Source organism: Dermacentor silvarum, chromosome 3 (assembly GCF_013339745.2).
Source record: "Dermacentor silvarum isolate Dsil-2018 chromosome 3, BIME_Dsil_1.4, whole genome shotgun sequence".
Classification (NCBI taxonomy): domain Eukaryota; kingdom Metazoa; phylum Arthropoda; class Arachnida; order Ixodida; family Ixodidae; genus Dermacentor; species Dermacentor silvarum.
This window is the reverse complement of record NC_051156.1, coordinates 140,026,728-140,043,334: the sequence shown is the minus strand read 5'-3', so window position 1 is coordinate 140,043,334 and position 16,607 is coordinate 140,026,728. Positions and strand designations below refer to the sequence as shown.

Below are 16,607 nucleotides of genomic sequence, written 5' to 3'. Positions count from 1 at the left end.
GCTGTGCGGCTAGCCCGTGTGCTACCTCGAACGCCAGCATTCCTTCTTTTAGTGGCGTCGTCGTGTTGGTTGAGTGCCTATTCGGAAGTCAATTTTCCGCAAGTGATGGCTGCTGCAAGTGTAAAGAAAAGAATCAACTTGGACTTTGCGATGAAGTTGGAAGTGATCCAGCAATTAATTTTTAGCAAGTAAATAAAGTGTGCTTGCTTCCCCCCCCCCGTGTTGTCTGCAGTAACTTGGTGGCCCTCGGACGGACGTACCAATTGGTAAGCCGCCGTTTGCCTCAGGGCCTATTATTTTATATATCGAATTACCTATATATCGAACTTTTTTGCGATCCCCTTCAGGTTCAATATATCTGGGTTCGACTGTAGTGAATTCTCAAATCTAATATGTAGTGAAGACTATATGATTTGCATTCAGGATTTCAAATATTAACACACCCCTAACATTTAGCAATCTCTGGGCTTCAGCCGCAATGGGTTTCCAATATTTACAAAGTACAAAAGCGGCAACATGGATATGAACAAGTGCCTTTAATAAGCTCTCAGGTACTGTAGTAACATATACATAAACCTATTTGAGATCACAGTTGGACCGCAAGTGTTTTTAACAGCAGGATAGCCAACACAGCTGCAATAGTAACTGCTTAAAACAACATCACAGGAATTATATTAAAAGTATAACGTGTCACATGGACTACATGTGGTCAAAGACAAAGGAAAACAAGCAATCTTCGCCCAACTTGTGGGCTGCGTCAGTTTGTGTGCTCTGTCTAGAGATTAATATCAAGAACCCAGTCTACTTGTGCGCCTGAGATCAGTTGCTCAGCTAGCCAGTTGGGAGCATCATGTTCATTGCACAAGAGCAGATGCCTCTCGGGGCTTTTGGCAGCATGCACAATGGCCGAACTAAGCAAGGGGTCTTCTGATCCGATCACCTCGGAGTCGCCAGCAAGATTACTGGAGTCAAAGTCCTCGGCTAGCGTTGCAATTGGGACCAACTGTTCGTCCTCGGAATCAGACGGCGGAACAGCCTCGATTACAAAGACCTCGTCGGGAACGAGCTGCGCAGAGTTGGGACCGTTCGCAGGAAGGGGAACGTCGTCGTAGAAGCTCTCCACGAGTCTTTTCACCGTCGGCGACGACATGATGGCCGCCTCCACCGCGCGGTTACTCCACCAAACTTGGCAAATGGTTGGGCTCGATGCTACGCTCGTGGCGGCATCGGCACGGTTGCTTGCGCCGCCAGGCTCGCGCACACCCGTGAACGTCTCCTGGTCGCATTCCCCCAACACTTCCAGAGACGGCAGTAGCTCCTGCGAGCTTTGCTCGCTCTGGCGTCGCTTTCGCCTAGTCGGCAGAGTTGTCTCAAGGCAACGACGGAAGAGGCTCCTCACACCCCGAAGGTTGCGCGGTGTTGCTCGACGGCCGTTGTCGTTCGCAAGCAGCTCGGATACGACGCCTTCCAAGTAACGCAACCTTTGAACTGCTGCCTGCAGAACGGCGCGTCTGGATCGGTGCATTCGGCTACGCGGTGCCGAAGGCAGCACCAGGCAGCGCAGTGCGTTGAAGCAGCTGGCCATCTCGGCCCGCCATAGAGCATCTGCCGTCCTTCGGCGGCGGTATAATGCGTCTCTGTCCATGACTCGCCGTCTTTGACGACCACGGGCGTCCACTAGAGCGGCGTGTCTCGAAGTCTTGCGACATTTCGGCGGCATAACTGATCCGTCACGGCTTTAACCAAACGTTGCTTTTAAAGCACCCGCCGTCTGGACGATTTGAATTTGAATGAGTGGGCAAGTTGGTAAGCCAGCCAACCAGCGATCGATGCAAGCCGCCGCATGTCGCCATACGTCTCTCATCGGCTAAAAAGGAAATAAGAAACGTGGATTTCGTTTCTAACTATATCATTTCAAAATTTTGATTTACTCATAATTTTTAGCGTGACAGTTAACATTTTTGTTATTTATTTATTTAGTTTTACCAACGCCTCCTATAAAGACGTTGGTTTTACACACTGGTTGTACACTAGCGCCATTCACTTTTTATTTGGATTCGGTGTGAGAAAAGCGAACTGAAGGCGAAGCTATGGGCGTCGGGTGCGTAGTAGCACAGCTGCTATGCAGCTGCAAAGCAATGCAAGAATGGAATAGAACTTGTTTATTGCTGGCTTGGACAGCAAGTGCTAGATACAGCTGGTGCATTTATTACATCGCAATTTCTTGGGAGATTTTGGAGTCTCCTATTGCGTTTGACTAATTCGTACACGTGTCCAACGTTGTGGGGATCGCCGCATTTGTAGCAACAGCTGTCGATGAGCTTCACTTTTAGAACTGAAAATTTTCTCTTTATTTCTGTATTATTCAGTTGGGATATGTTTAGTTGTGTGTAACGAAAAAAAAAAAAAACATTTCTGGGCAGCCATTAAATGCAAAGCGGTTGCATGGCAAATCGCTTGATTCATACGATATGCACTTCCGGAGGTCGCTGGTTCGAACCTTGACTGCGGCGACCACATTCTTACGGGGCGGAATGCGAATGCATCCATGCATATTTGTTTTCAAGTGCACGTTGAGGAGAAAGCGAGGTGGTCACAAACCACAGAGGTCCTCACCACGGTACTTCTAGCACCGTGGTCCTGACACACGACCTCTCCCCAGTCCGCATGCAGTGTGGCTTAAGTCGTAAAACATTATTGCACGTTCCGCTAGTTTATCCGAAGTGAACCGCTACATTTTAAACATCAAGTTTTCAGTCACTCCTGTAGTAGGACACCTGCACTAAAGTGCCATGATCTGAACACTCACTCCCAACTCTTGCAGCAAAAAGTCGACGTATACATCCTTGCAATCACCACGAAAGCTTGCGCGCCATTCGTGACCGGGTGGGTAATTCATCAAGCTGAAAAAGCAGTCTTCAATAATAATGCTTTCATCACAGAAAGTTCTGTGGTATTAAAGGTTGCATTAGTCGCGTTTTGCTTTCACCGATCTAGATTGGGCTAAGACAGGGCATGACTGTATGCATCACACTCAAAACAAAAACCAAGCAGCGAGAACACCTCATCGCACACCAGTTGTGACATCGACAGCATTGAGAAACACTTGTAGCGGAACATGGCACACTGCCCTAAGGTCCAGTTCCATTGATGAATGACGTCTTGAGCACATGACCGACAAAAACAACAGCGCTAGCTGTGACCGCAACCTCGACAGCAGTGCTCTCTCACGAGCAGAAATAGAAACTGGTAGTTGACCACTAACGTGCCAACGTAAAACTACCCTTTTGTGATGAGGTTGTGCATACATATCTGCCAGTTTTGTTATGGCAGCGCTGGCAAAGCTGCGTTTGATAGACATTGGCTGCGGCGACATCGCTGCGTTAGTTATCCACGGATGAAATTCCACAATGATAGAGAGGTACTGTCTTGCACCATGCAATGCGATAGTTGCATGGAATAGCCGAGAACGTGCTTTTTTCGTTGTAGGCGCTGCCTGAAAGGCTGTATGCCACGTGCCGCAGGAAAGTTTACCGATTGTTTAGCCTTTCAGGGAGGACGAGAGACCTACTCGATGCAACACAACACACGCCCCTACTGGACCAAGCGTGGGCGTCCATCCGCGGTCACTTAGGTAGAAGTGAACTCTGCCCTATCCGACTTCGTATTTACCACTACTACTGAAGTGAACGCGGTGTTTAAAACGTGCCTGTTTGTTTCAGGTATCGTTTGTAGATTCCAACTTCCCTTCTCTGCTGGCCCGATTTCTTTGTTCAGTTTCCAGATTCAAGTAGTAGTGCCGCATTTTAAAACGTAAGTTATTATTGTTTACAATGTCATGACTAGTATGCATGTGGGTATAACTCAATAAAAGGCTGTCCGACACCACATGTTTTAGTGCGAATGGTAACCAATTATTACAAAACTTGCGATCCACACATACGAAACTAGTGCTGCGTAAGCGCGGCCATACTCCTTTTGAGTGCCTGAGTTTGGTAACGCCACTGTGATGGAGAGGCGAACTAATGTGTAATGTGGACCAGTTGGAGTACACCTTTTGGTGGTTATTGTAAAATAAGAAGCCCATCTTTGCTGTTTCAGCCGGGCTGTGTAATGGCAAGGACGTCGACGAGCTATAGCTTATGAGACGGGGCTGTCCTGATCCGCGTGAATGCGAAGCTAGCCAAGCTTTCAGGTGGTGTAGTATTTGCTGCTGCTCGATGCACAATGTCTTTCGCCCAGTTAATCGCGGATCGTAAAAACCGACAGCTGCTTTACATCGGGGCAGCCTTTAACTCGACTGTTTGTGTGCCGAGAGCCGTTCTAACTCTCAAAATTTTGCTTTTGCAGCAATGAATGGCGTTCGACCCGTTCAACAGGACGCCAGCCATGGGGAAAAGAAGAAGAGGAACTACAAGCTTCTGGTGGATCCAGCGATGAAAAAAGGGGCCGTGAAAGTCTACAGATACGATGGAGTCGTCCCTGGGGTACGATGCCACCCTAGGACCGGCTCCCTTTGAACGTGCCGCCGCCGGGATCGCGATGCAAAGCGACTCGCTCCGTGCACTTGCACTACGTCTCCATTCGCGCTTGTTCACCGACTGGTGGCCGTGTTTACATTTCTCTTGGTCGTGTTTACATTTATCCGGCGTCTAGGAACGACTGTGTTGCTCCTCCGGCGTCTAAGAACGACTGTGTTGCTCAATGATGACGTATGATAATGGATAACTGTATGCACAACACTATCAGAACCTGATGTTCATATTGGCTACCTGTCCGGTGCATACTCCGTTGAGTTCTTGGCAGCTAGCTGCGACTCGCGCGAAGTGCCTCGCGTTGCTCATGACCGTACCTCTTACGCATGTTAGCTCAGCCTTCGCCCATTTGAGTTGAGAACATGACTGCACACGGTTATATATAAATTACGCCGTGGTGTAGCGTTTTCGACAGTGCATTGGCGTAGACGCTTCATATACTGATGCTTCAGCAGTTCTGAACGCGTCTAGTTTAATTTTTGCGCCTTTGCCGACACAGGGTAGTGATTACACGTTACTCTTGTCCTCTGTTTCAGCAAGAGAACCTGTATCCACCAGTTCAAGTTCGAGATCCGAGGTCCCGTCTCACATTGCTGTGGGCGAGAACAGAAGTGGCAGATCTGCCAGTTCCTAAGTTCAAGGTGCGTAATTGGCAGGTGCCTGGTGGCGTACTGTGTTGCAGCCTGGCCAAATATGTCTGGAACTCGACAAGGGACACACTGAAATGTTGACACGCCTGTGCAAACATTGAAAAGTTGAATTTTGAATGCATTCTTGCGTTGATTATTGCTTAGAAAGGTGCCTTCGACGTTAACCGTGCATGTACACTTTGTACTGTGCAGAGTTACAGTGTGCAACACAAGAAATGAGGTTTCTTGTAAAAATTATCATTAATCAGATTAGATACACTTTTTAAGATGGAACTGAAGTGCTTGCGCACATGTCTCATGCAACTAACAGCGTGAAAAAGTAGCTGTAGTTGTGTAAGGGTTCACGCAGGGCTTGTGGTTACAGCAGTAGGACTCATTTCACTACTGCGGCCAATAATCTGACGGATGACGCATTGCTTGACGCATGGTCGTAATATAAACGGTGTGCTGTTGATTACTTCGAAAACCTGATGTGTGATGTTTTCTCACATTACACATGAGATGTGTAGTCACAGTATGTTAGAGCAGTAGCGTACCCAGGATCTCTGCCAGGGGGGGGGGGGGGGGTTGACAGTTTGCCAATACCATCTAAACAGCACTAATTTCAATTTCTTCACGGGAAATTGTCAAAAAATGCGCTTTTTGCGAGTGTGCAGACGATTTCGCGTCTTACATCTTAGTTGCAGTACTCAAATGCGCAAGGAAAGAAAAGGGATTAAACAAAAGGGGGGGTTACAACCCCCAACCCCCCCCCCCCCCCCCGCTGTCGGTGCGCCACTGTGTTAGAGGCAGTCATGCTGATCATTGACAATGTCAGCCAGTTTCTTCTAGATGTGTGATGCCCATCCGTTATCTTGGCTAAGTGCTTTGGGTGGCATCATGCAGGGCATGTTGCAATGGTTTAGTTTTACTGTGTGCGCACGACAAATTAAGCAGGTGAAACATGGTGCTATTTTGTTTTGCATGTGGCAAATTAACAGTCACACCAACTGCATCAACAGGGGCAACAGACGGCGCAGCCATCTTTTAAACATGCCGTCCATTGCCTCTAACACAACGTCATATTATGTATTTTGTGATGCAATGTTGTCGCTGAGCATTGGCATACATGCTCGATTAAGTCTTTATTATGTGTGGTTAACTTCAGTGGTGTGTATATAATCCTTTACTGACATGTATATCAGTGGAGAGGTTTAAGTGAAACGAAGTTACGTAATGTAAGAACATGGGGCGGAGCATGCTATAGCCGTAAAGCTTCAGCAGGGATACTAACAGTATTTTGAAGCTTACCCGCCGCGTAGCTCAGTGACTATGTTGTTCCGCTTGCTGAACTCAAGGTTGCGGGTTTGATTCCCGGCCATGTCGGCCACATTTCAATAAAGCAAGATGTAAAAATGCTCATGTAGTTAGAATCAGGTTTGTGTTAAAGAACCATAGGTGGTCAAAATTAATCCGAAGCCCTCCACTACGGCATCTCTGATAGCACCAGAGTTCTTTGGGATGTTAAACCACATAAATCAGTCAATCAGTGTTTGCAACTGTTGAAAAGGCGCAGTCTTGGTAAGTTTTTTCTTGGATTTCTCATTCTATTTAAATGTAATTCATGTGTACTTGGGCTTGGCAGGTGCTCTGACAAATGCTTGTTGAGGTGCATTGCAAACTCTATGCTTTCCAGATTGATGAGCACTATGTGGGAGTACCACCACCACTGGAGGTGACCCTGACCAATCTGAATGACAACATTGGCAAGGCGTTCCTGGATGACTTACTCAAGAAGTTTGGGCAGATAGATGAGTCTGTCGTCTACTACCATGCACGTACGCGAAAGCACCTGGGCTTGGCTCGCGTCATCTTTTCAACCACGAAATCTGCCCGCTACTGTGTCGAGAAGATGCATCTTTCCTCAGTTATGGGCAACATCCTCAATGTTTTCCTTGATCCTTTTGGTAAGCTTGCCCTTCTTGCTTGTGTCCATGATGCCTCTTTATTGACAGAGGACAAGTCAATATACAGAGACACCTGTTGACTACACATGTAATTTTTACTGGCTGTATTTATCCACAGTATCATGTTTTCATTATGTTGCCCGCAGTTTCACTTCAGATCTAGGGAACACACACATGTGAATGATTCTGACAAAAGAATTGAAATTGTAATTTCATGAAAAACTTGAGAAGTCGTAAACAACTAAAAAAATTTTAGGGTCAGAGGTTCTGGTTAAGCTATTTCTTCAACTAACTTTACCAAAAGGCAGGTATGATGTGAATGAGAAAGATGTACATGCACAAAAGCTGCCCAGAAGTTTGTGTGCAAAGGGTGAGGACATGTGACGCACAGTTGCAGATTAGCAAAGAGTTCAGATATCTGTCTGTGCTTTATACACAGCTATGTGCTCAAGAGGCTTAAAGGTGTTCTTTTTCCTTATTAAATCATTTTTCATCATCACAGATCTTTCCTTGCATGGGTTCTTCTGGAAATGAAAGTGAAGGCCATACTTTTTTTTTTTTTCAGGGAGCCGGCTAGCGTAGTTACAAATTGTACAGAAATGTAATGGACACTTTACTGTTATGCTTTGCTGCAGGTCGAGAGTGCCAGCGGCTCTACGAGGAGATGTCGTCGGACCGTCCCAAGTTTTCCGAGCCAACACCTTATGTTCCTGATCCCCCTCCCCCTCCATCGCAGATTTTGCCAACGCCGCCACCTGCGGCGCGAGTACACCATCCGTCTCCAGCCCCTCCCCCACCTGCTGATTATGGCTACTCCAACCACTCTGATTATGGCTCAGGATCATACCGTTCTAACCAGTCAACCCCATTGAGCTATGACAGTGGCTATTCTTACTGCTCGTCATCTCAGTATGCAGCGCCATCCCATTCTTGGGAAGTGAATCACTCCGGAACATCTTGGGGGGCTGATGGAATGGCGTGGCAGCAAGGGTCTGCATGGGACCCCCACGCCGATGCCATTCCCCCGCCCAAGCAAAGCCCGGCTCGTGAGAGCCTTGACACACGCATAGAGCTGCTGTTGAAGCAGACGGAGGGCAGGGGTGGATTTCTGGACACTGGTGGGCCGCCCTTTGGAAGTCCGCCTTTTGGGGAAAGCCTGGTTCCTCAGCAGAGTTCTCCAGTGCCCTCCACGGCACCAAGCTCTGATGGACTGGCGGGAGTTCCACTCCCACCATTGCCTCCAGACTCGTCTCCTCTGCCACCGTTGCCAGAGAGAGATGAGCTTCCGCCTCCGCCGCCTGAAGAAGAGGATGAAGTTATGGAGCTGCTGTCGACTCCACCATCACCATTCATATCTCAGCACGAGTACCACCACTGGGCTAGAATAACGAGAGAGGCGAGGACCAGGGACCTTTCGGACTCCGAGCTTGACGATCGGCGTGCCGATGTGACTCTGCAGTCAAATGAAGAAACCAACCAGTCAGTGCCAAGCACGCGAGACTCCACACCTGTCCATGATGAACTGCCAGAGCCACCACCAGAAGAAGAAAACCCGACTGGAAACCAGGTTGATGACGACGACGACGATCGCATGTCACTCTCCTCGCTAAGCAGTGGCGAAGAGAAACTGCAAGTGAATGCCCCGCTGCCCGAACCACCAGCTCCCACTGTGTATCTCACCCAGGAGGCTACTGCAAGCTCGGCTGCAGTGGCGTACCAGGCCACACCGGGGACGTCTTCAATGTACGCACCAGTCTCCGTCTACCCAAGCGCGCACCCCATGTATCCGAGTCAGGAGGTGCAGATGATGGCCCAGATGGGTATCTGGAAGCCTGGCATGGGATCCGGTGTCCAGTCACTGTCTCCACACCCACAGCAGCCACAGCCACCACTTCCGCCATCGCCAATTCGTTCAGGGTCGGCCTATGGCTACCACGGCAGCGCTTCGACACCCACGGCAGCCACAGTGCACCCACCTACGCACTTGCCTGCCTTCAATCCACTCTACCCTCCTCCACCACTGCCCCACTACAGCCCAGCATCGGTGCATTCCCATCACTATGCACCTCACTACTACCCATCGGCATCTACGCCACCGCAGTATGGGCATGCAGACTATTCGGCAGCCCGGATGCCACCTTCACCTTACAAGTGGTACAACACCATGGTGCCGATGCCTCGTGTTGGATTTGCTAGGGCAAACAGCCCACCCATGCCTCCAGGCACCATGAGTACTGACCCCAATGCACCAACGGTGCGTGCTGTGTTAGACGCCTTGGTGGCGGAACTAAGGGAAATTGTGAAGAGGGACATATGTAAGCGCATGGTGGAAAGCTACGCATTCAAGCGCTTCGAAGTCTGGTGGGACGAGCAGGTTTCAGCTGCATCTAAGGTATCAGTGGTGTTTCTCATTTTGTTTTGTTCTGTTGTGCCGAGTGTGTTGTGCATTGCAAGCTTTGTTTTGTTGTGCATTGCAAGCTTTGTTTTGTTGCATATAATTGTGTGTGCTCAAAAAATTGCTGTTAAGTAAGATTGCTTCAGTGGGAAGCTACGCAAGAGATGCACAGGAAGGGTTTAATGCATAAGATGGTATCTCAGTTTTACATATACACATACAGTTAAACCTCAGTGTAGTTAACTAATGCGTGTTATGAAATCCTCTTTGGACGGGAACGGTGATAAGACAAGTACTAAGTGAAACATGTAGAAAAACGACCGATTGTGCTGACAACTGATATTTTTGTGCGACCAACATTTAAATTGTTGGGTCTCACCCGTGCTCTTGGAACATCACAGTAGTGCAAACAATCAAACGTGCATTTATGCACCATTCATATACCAATGCCAGCTAGCCGAATTACTACCAATAGAACATGCTGATGGGTGCAGATGAATCGAGGAAGTCTGACTCACCGCGACAGGATATTAAGCAAATAGGTGTGCCCCCATGCTGGACACTAAGCCTAATCGTTCGTGTGTACACTCATGCGAACCGTGCTGCGCTCAAACGGTCGAGTTCGCCCATCCCGGTGCCCTGCTCCAAAGTCTCATGAGACAGTCCCGCAGAGCGTGCCAATAGGTGCTCGACAAGTCCGCCCACTCTGCCGACACCAAGCCAAAGAGGAAAAGGCTACTCCCTTTTGCGCCCGAGTAACCCTGCCGTTATAGAGCGTTAGCAGCATAACACTCGCGCCATCTCTCGTACTATTCTGCACCTACACCGACCGCTGCCGGCGCTTAGCTAACGGAGAAGCCAGATTACAGGAGACGCGAGAGTCATGTGGGGAAAATATTGGGGGACGCGTGAGAGTCAAGTGTCGCCATAAAATACACCTGAATGCTTTGTAAGAGGCATAAAAACATGCTAGTTTTCACATTTTTATGCCTGTGATGAAGCGTTCCAATGTATTCAATTGTTTGTTCACGGCAAAAATAGATAAATTCTTAGTCAGTGGAACTTGTAGTTTTTCTATGTGTCTTCATGTTGTTGGTGTCCTTAGCGTTATTCTTGCCTGAATATGAATAACCAATTAGCCAATAATTTCTCATTAATATACGAAATCCTCAACATAAATAATTTTATTTGTAACTTGGACGTTCATAGAATGCTGTACAGTAGAACCACTTTAATTTAACCCTTGTTAATTCAGAAAATCGGATAATTCAGACTCATCCTCTGGTTCCAGCAAGCTGCATGCCTTATTTAATGGCATCAAACTTGTTAAGATGTGTTTGGCCACACAATGGTTAATTCGGTCGACCCTCTGAGTGCGTCGTAAAAGCAGCACTAGCGTCCAACCGAAATGAAGTGGCAGAGTCTGCATCACCATAGTCTTTAGTGGGAACCATAAGGGCACAGTGGAACTCTTAATTCGTATTTGTGCCTTGACAGCCCTTGCTCTGCATTTACCACTGCACACGAAACCTGTTGGCTGCGTGCCACCAGAACTTGTTTGCAATCGATAGTGACCACGGTTTCATCCGCAGTGGTTACCGCAAACAATAGTGACGTTTCACTCGGTGCACATGTTGGCCGCATGCCTTCTTAACTGCATGGTCACTATCCATTATTGCTTTGATAATGAACGCATTTTCGTTGGCAGGCGTTGCGGCAAGCAGTAGTTTCCTTTTGACTTGGTGGGTACATTGGCTGTGTGCATTGGTCATGTGCCTTCAGAACTGCATGGTCGTCATTCATGATTGCGTCGATAATGACCGCAGTTTTTCGAAGGAAGGCAGGAGACCATCGCCGCTTCGAATGCTAATCAGTCATGGGACAAGAATTGCAGCTTCTGCAGCACTGCGTGCAAAGTAGGAACAGAATGTGCAGATTCACTCAGTAAATAAAAGCGTGTTTATTTAGTAAGCTTGCTGTAGTAATCATTTGTTTATTGTTCTCTTAGTACCCTCAATAATTTCACATTCGGTTAATTTGTACATTTTTTCTGCTAGCGTGAAATCCGAATTAACGAGGCTTTACTGTGACATCTTTTAGCGACCATTTTTTATCGACGTGACCAGATGTGTTTATCTGTGATTACACTGTAATGAAATTTCACCACTGCCATGTAGGAAGACTGAGGCATTAAATGAAAACTGTACCACAAGCACCATTGGTTAAATTGTTAAATTATGTGGGGTTGCTTGGTGAATGCAACACACCTAGGAACCTAGCCAAGTGAGGTGCGGGAGCGACAAAAGATCACTGCAAAAATGTACACTATGTACGAAGTGCCGAGTCCGTGTGCAACAAGCACGTGTTTAAGGCAGTGTGCTGTGGCATTTGCTGCCTATGGAAGGTAGTATACATATGTTCACGCACAGGGTGAAAGTGTGACAGCACGCACAGGGTGAAAGCGTGAGAGCACGCACAGGTGAAAGCGTGACAGGTCAAACTGCAGGGCACTGGGATACGAATTTCCTTATGACTGCGATACTTAGTTGATGAGCTTCCTTGAAAAAACAACTGCAGAGACAACTAACCTTGATCAGGTGTGATCCTTGTATCTCTCGGAAGGATAGCCCAGTCACTAAACCTTCTGTGGTTCATTTTATTGACCTTATTTTAGAGAACCTCTATATAGTCAAGGGTGTGACAAAACATTGCTTTGTGAGGGAAGTTTGTAGTGGCAGAATCATATTAGCTGGAATTTGTACATTAAGCCTTCATTGCTAAAGAAAAAGTTTTGCTAGTCCGTTTTTTTTGTAGAATCATTATACAATCTACTGTGCGTGCATATGATAGTGACTAGCCCCCTCCCAGTATTTATTGACAGACGTTATGCAATCAGTGCATATATAAACACCTTGTTGTCCATTTTTTGGGGGGGATCTGAGCACTGTGTGGGTGCTGAAACATCAATGTTTATTTTATTTCTGTGTTGCCGAGTGTACGTTTCTGTTTACCACACCTGTTTGTGGCTCTCAAGGGTTGGGGAGGTAATTCTTTAGATAGGAGCTCAGGATATCCCTCCCCGGATCCCGTTTCAATATCTTGCACTGTGCACATGCTCATGCTGCTAGCTTCATCCTCGCCTCTGCCGATCTTGGCTGTTAGGGTGTGTTGCACTTTACAATTGCATCTTTGAGTGCATTCTCTTTGACCCATGCAATAATCTATGAGGGGAACTATTCTGATAGAGCCCAGAGGGATAAGACAGTAGGCTAGGGAGGGCCCTCTTGCATTATTTGCTTAACACTGGAAAGTCGTGGTAAACAGGCACAATCATTATATTTAGGTTGTAGATTTCAAGTAATTCCTCAAAATGTGTTAGTAGATCTTGTAATCGAGTGGTTATCTGAGCCATTTTGTTCAGTAGGTGGTGCAGCAATCTTCAAATCATGAGCCTACGATTTCTCGAGGGATCAGCTGATTTCCCTCCTGGAGAAAAACAGTCGTAGATTGCAAATGTGGCAGCCAGTAGGCTTAGAAGCGAGCAAATCAACATGTGCTGTCTTGAGGTCATTAAAATTCTCTGCATCCATATTTAGTCTACACTGGAGAGAAACTTGATTGTCTTTTTTGTTTAAACTTCCAAAAGCAAACAGAAACATTAAGGCAATGTTGTGACAACTATGGTAATAGCGGACGTCACAAAATGCACTAAAAGCATGGTTCGAACCATTAGTGGGAACAAGGTGAGAGTGGCCATAAAGCAGAATGTACCATCTGCACTGCATCTGGAATAATTTGTTGTCTTAAACATTGGCAAACACGTTGAACAAGAAAAACATTCAGCTGTTTGAGCAGTATGCACTCTAGGAGCTCTGACGTGAATGTATGAACATACACAACTAAATCTTGTCATGGCCAGTTTATTGCTGACAAGGGAGCTGCACAGATCATAGGATTGTCACATGTCTTGCAAATTTTGACAGGCTCAACCAGGAGGCCATACTCTCAATCATTTCGATGATACTGCCTTTTCTGCACGCTGATGGTGCACACAGTGGGCAGGATGCTGGTCGATTCAGTGAAGCGTTGGACACTCATTGTGTGTGACTCGAAAATATCTCCGAATTTGACCCATCAAGAATGCAGCTCTATTTCTTTGCAGATGTTTCTGGCTGCTGCCAGTTCAATGCCCTGAACGGCATGCATTTGCAGTTACTCTGCTCCTCTCATATTAAAAAAAAAGAAAAAAAAAAGTAACTACTTTGCGAGAACATCTGTCATGTATGCAGAATGAATAAGACATAGTAAAATCAGTGAAGTATGTTTCGAGCTTTGAAATGCCAATTTCAGCAAAAATGCAAATTACCTTTAGTAAGGTGTTTCATAGAGTGAGCGTACTTTGTGCTTCTTCGCCTGTGGATCAGGAAAATACAGAAAAATATTTTTCACTTACACATTCTACATTGCCCATCGTAGTTTGTTATTTGAGCGTTTGGTATGTTTTAGCAAAAGGCCTTGTGATGTCCCCTCTCCCTCCTTCTCCCCTTGCTTAGTGGTTTTTTTGCTGTAATGAATGTGACAGCCCTGATATATTCTGAAATATGTGTGAAATTTTATGCATAAATTACCAGTCTCCTTTAGTGGTGATGCTTGTACCTGCTTAGCTCGTGTTCTGTAGATCTTTCATATGCATTTAATGCTCCATACGGTGCCAGTATATGAACCGTAATCTGGGTGCGATATTCTCGTTCATGTATTTTCGGGGATACAATCACTTTTCGCAGGGGATACAAGCACTTTCGCAAGATATTGCGTGACTAAACTTGGTCACAGCGGTGACCTTGGGGGGACAGCATTGCTGGCATGGTACCAAGCTTGCTGTCACCCGTAGTCACCGACGTGTTCAGTATTACTTAGACGAGACCTAACAAAAGTTGTATCCCCAAAAGTGAATAACGAGAATACAACCTCAGCACTCCTTGCAAGAAACTAGTCACATTTATATGAGGACTGTTACACATACTGTTATACAAATCTAACGCGCACCTTTTTTTGTTTTTTAAAGTGGATCCACAAATTGGCTGTGTGTTACAATCGGATGCGAAATTAAAACGGCGTTCAGCAACAACCTACCACCAGAGCCGTCAGACGCGTCATCGCCATCATGAGATGGTGGTAGAGCATGTTTTCTGGAAGGTTGCTGTGGGTTCATTTTGTGCTCGACTACGATCACTTTCAGAGATACTATCACTTTCGAGAGATTTCACATGACTGTGCATTGTTGCGCATAAGCATACATGGCTAACAGCGTTTCTGGTGCTGTGCCAAGCTCGCTATCTGGGCAGAGTGCCGGGAACGCTCTCGGCCATTACTAGAGGAACGAGCGGTGGCTCAGTTAGCTAAGCCGTTGCGCTGCTGAGCACGAGATCGCGAGATCGAAGCCCGGTCGTGGCGGCTGCATTTTGATGGTGGCGGAATGCAAAAATGCCCATGTGCTTGCGTTGTAGTGCACGTTAAAGAACCCCAGGTGGTCAAAATTAATCTGGAGCCCTCCACTACGGCGTGCCTTATTATCGCAACTGGTTTTGGCTCGAAAACCCCAGAGAGAAGAACGTTCTCGGCAGCATGTTTCGACAAGTTCGATGCAGAGTCACGAAAAGTCTCATGAAAGTGATAGTAGTATCTATAAAAGTGATCGCTCGAGAATACGACCTTGTAGACAGCGCATTGAAGCGCAAACGGCACAATGATGTGCTGCTTTCATTATGAAAGCTCATTATAAAAAAAAACTCCTTTCTATGAAGTTAATTTCTGCACGTCTTGTTTTGTTCTGATCGCGAATGCGGGGATATTTTTCTTTTTTAAATCGGGCATGTACTACATTCAGGTGCACTTTTAATTTCTTACTCTGAGCCTGCGAAAATTTGGTGCGCATTAGATTTGGGGTCACATTAGAATTATGTAAGTACGGTAATCGTGGAGCATTTCGCCAGCCCTCTCTTGTACATCAATGTGCGGCAGTTTCCAGAGAAGCTGTAAAATCTGGGATGTTAGTGGTGCTGGATTCGTACTGTTCTTGTTTTGCAAGGAGGATTTCAGAAGGCAGGCTCAGCCATTTTAATGCTAACTGCAGTGATATTTCAGTTTGGCTAAATTGGTTTTAAATGAGTAGTATATCATATGCTATTGCAGTAATCTTGGCAAAGCTGCCGGGCTGGAATGCGTTAAATATTCTTATTAACAGTCTTTAAATAGTACCTAAGCAGGTACATGAGATAATGATCTGCTTATTTCCATATGTTTACAAAATGGTTGCTGAAAAACCACCTGGGCCCTTAGCAACACTGCTAGTTCTAGGCTCATGGAATTAATACATCATTGCAACTCAGGTTGAATGGTAACGTGAATTGAAAGTACAGATTCATGTATCATAAATGAAATTGTTACTGCACAGATTGAAAGGTCAACAAGTAGCAAAAGCAACACAATTGAAACATATTCATTATAGATTAGAGCTGAAAATTTCGTACTCTCGTTTGTTGTCTTTGAAAAGTTGTTCCATAGTTTTGGTACAGTGTAGACCGCTTATAACGTAAGTCGCCGGAGTCTCGAATATCCGCACTATAAGCGGTACCGCACTATAACCAAAGCAACAATTTTCAAGGCCCGCACATATGCGACAGTCGAGGAATGCAGCTGGAACGTTTGCATTCAATTTACAGTCGAATCTCGTTAATTCGAAATAATTCACGCGGCGGCACCTCTGACCGGCATTGCTCCGGCACCGCCATTGAGTAAAAGCTTAGGAGAGACCCCTCAGTGTTGCGCGCAAACTAAACAAAAAAGAAAAAAAAATGCGGCGGAAATTTCACCCTCTCTCAAATGGCAAGGTCGCCGATTCTGCGTTGTGCTGGAACATGCATGTACGTACCGACGTCTCAGCCACGCTACCGTAGCCACGCGTAGAAAATGGCAGTGAACCCTTCTTCCTCCTTTATGCTTCCTCTACTTTCTAGTCACGTGTTGACCTTGCACGCTGCGGCTACGGCGCAGAGGGAAGCACCGGCGCTGTCGAAACTGC

General features: G+C 46.4%; 2 protein-coding genes across 3 annotated transcripts in view; one reads left to right on the top strand and one right to left on the bottom strand.

The window, feature by feature from the left end:
* Nucleotides 1-524: 524 nt before the first annotated feature.
* LOC119445828 (uncharacterized) lies at nucleotides 525-1,949 on the bottom strand. The gene has a single exon (XM_037710125.2). The coding sequence runs from the start codon at nucleotides 1,718-1,720 to the stop codon at nucleotides 776-778; it is 945 nt and encodes a 314-aa protein (XP_037566053.1). The 5' UTR covers nucleotides 1,721-1,949; the 3' UTR covers nucleotides 525-775.
* A 197-nt stretch (nucleotides 1,950-2,146) lies between these two features.
* Nucleotides 2,147-16,607, top strand: part of LOC119445827 (histone-lysine N-methyltransferase SETD1) — a 53,401-nt gene continuing 38,940 nt past the window's right edge. The window contains exons 1-7 of one of the 2 annotated variants that reach the window (XM_049663665.1): nucleotides 2,147-3,421; nucleotides 3,554-3,634; nucleotides 3,723-3,813; nucleotides 4,351-4,487; nucleotides 5,072-5,176; nucleotides 6,861-7,131; nucleotides 7,767-9,523. In XM_049663665.1, coding sequence (XP_049519622.1) covers nucleotides 4,353-4,487; nucleotides 5,072-5,176; nucleotides 6,861-7,131; nucleotides 7,767-9,523 — 2,268 coding nt within the window. In that variant the 5' untranslated portion in view covers nucleotides 2,147-3,421; nucleotides 3,554-3,634; nucleotides 3,723-3,813; nucleotides 4,351-4,352. Of the gene's footprint in view, nucleotides 3,422-3,553; nucleotides 3,635-3,722; nucleotides 3,814-3,879; nucleotides 4,196-4,350; nucleotides 4,488-5,071; nucleotides 5,177-6,860; nucleotides 7,132-7,766; nucleotides 9,524-16,607 lie in introns of those variants that run through there. The other variant, XM_037710120.2, reaches the window with a different exon arrangement.

What these genes read in the sequence shown, in the direction of transcription:
- LOC119445828 (XM_037710125.2), bottom strand. Translation starts at nt 1,720, where the DNA reads ATGCCGCCGAAATGTCGCAAGACTTCGAGACACGCCGCTCTAGTGGAC.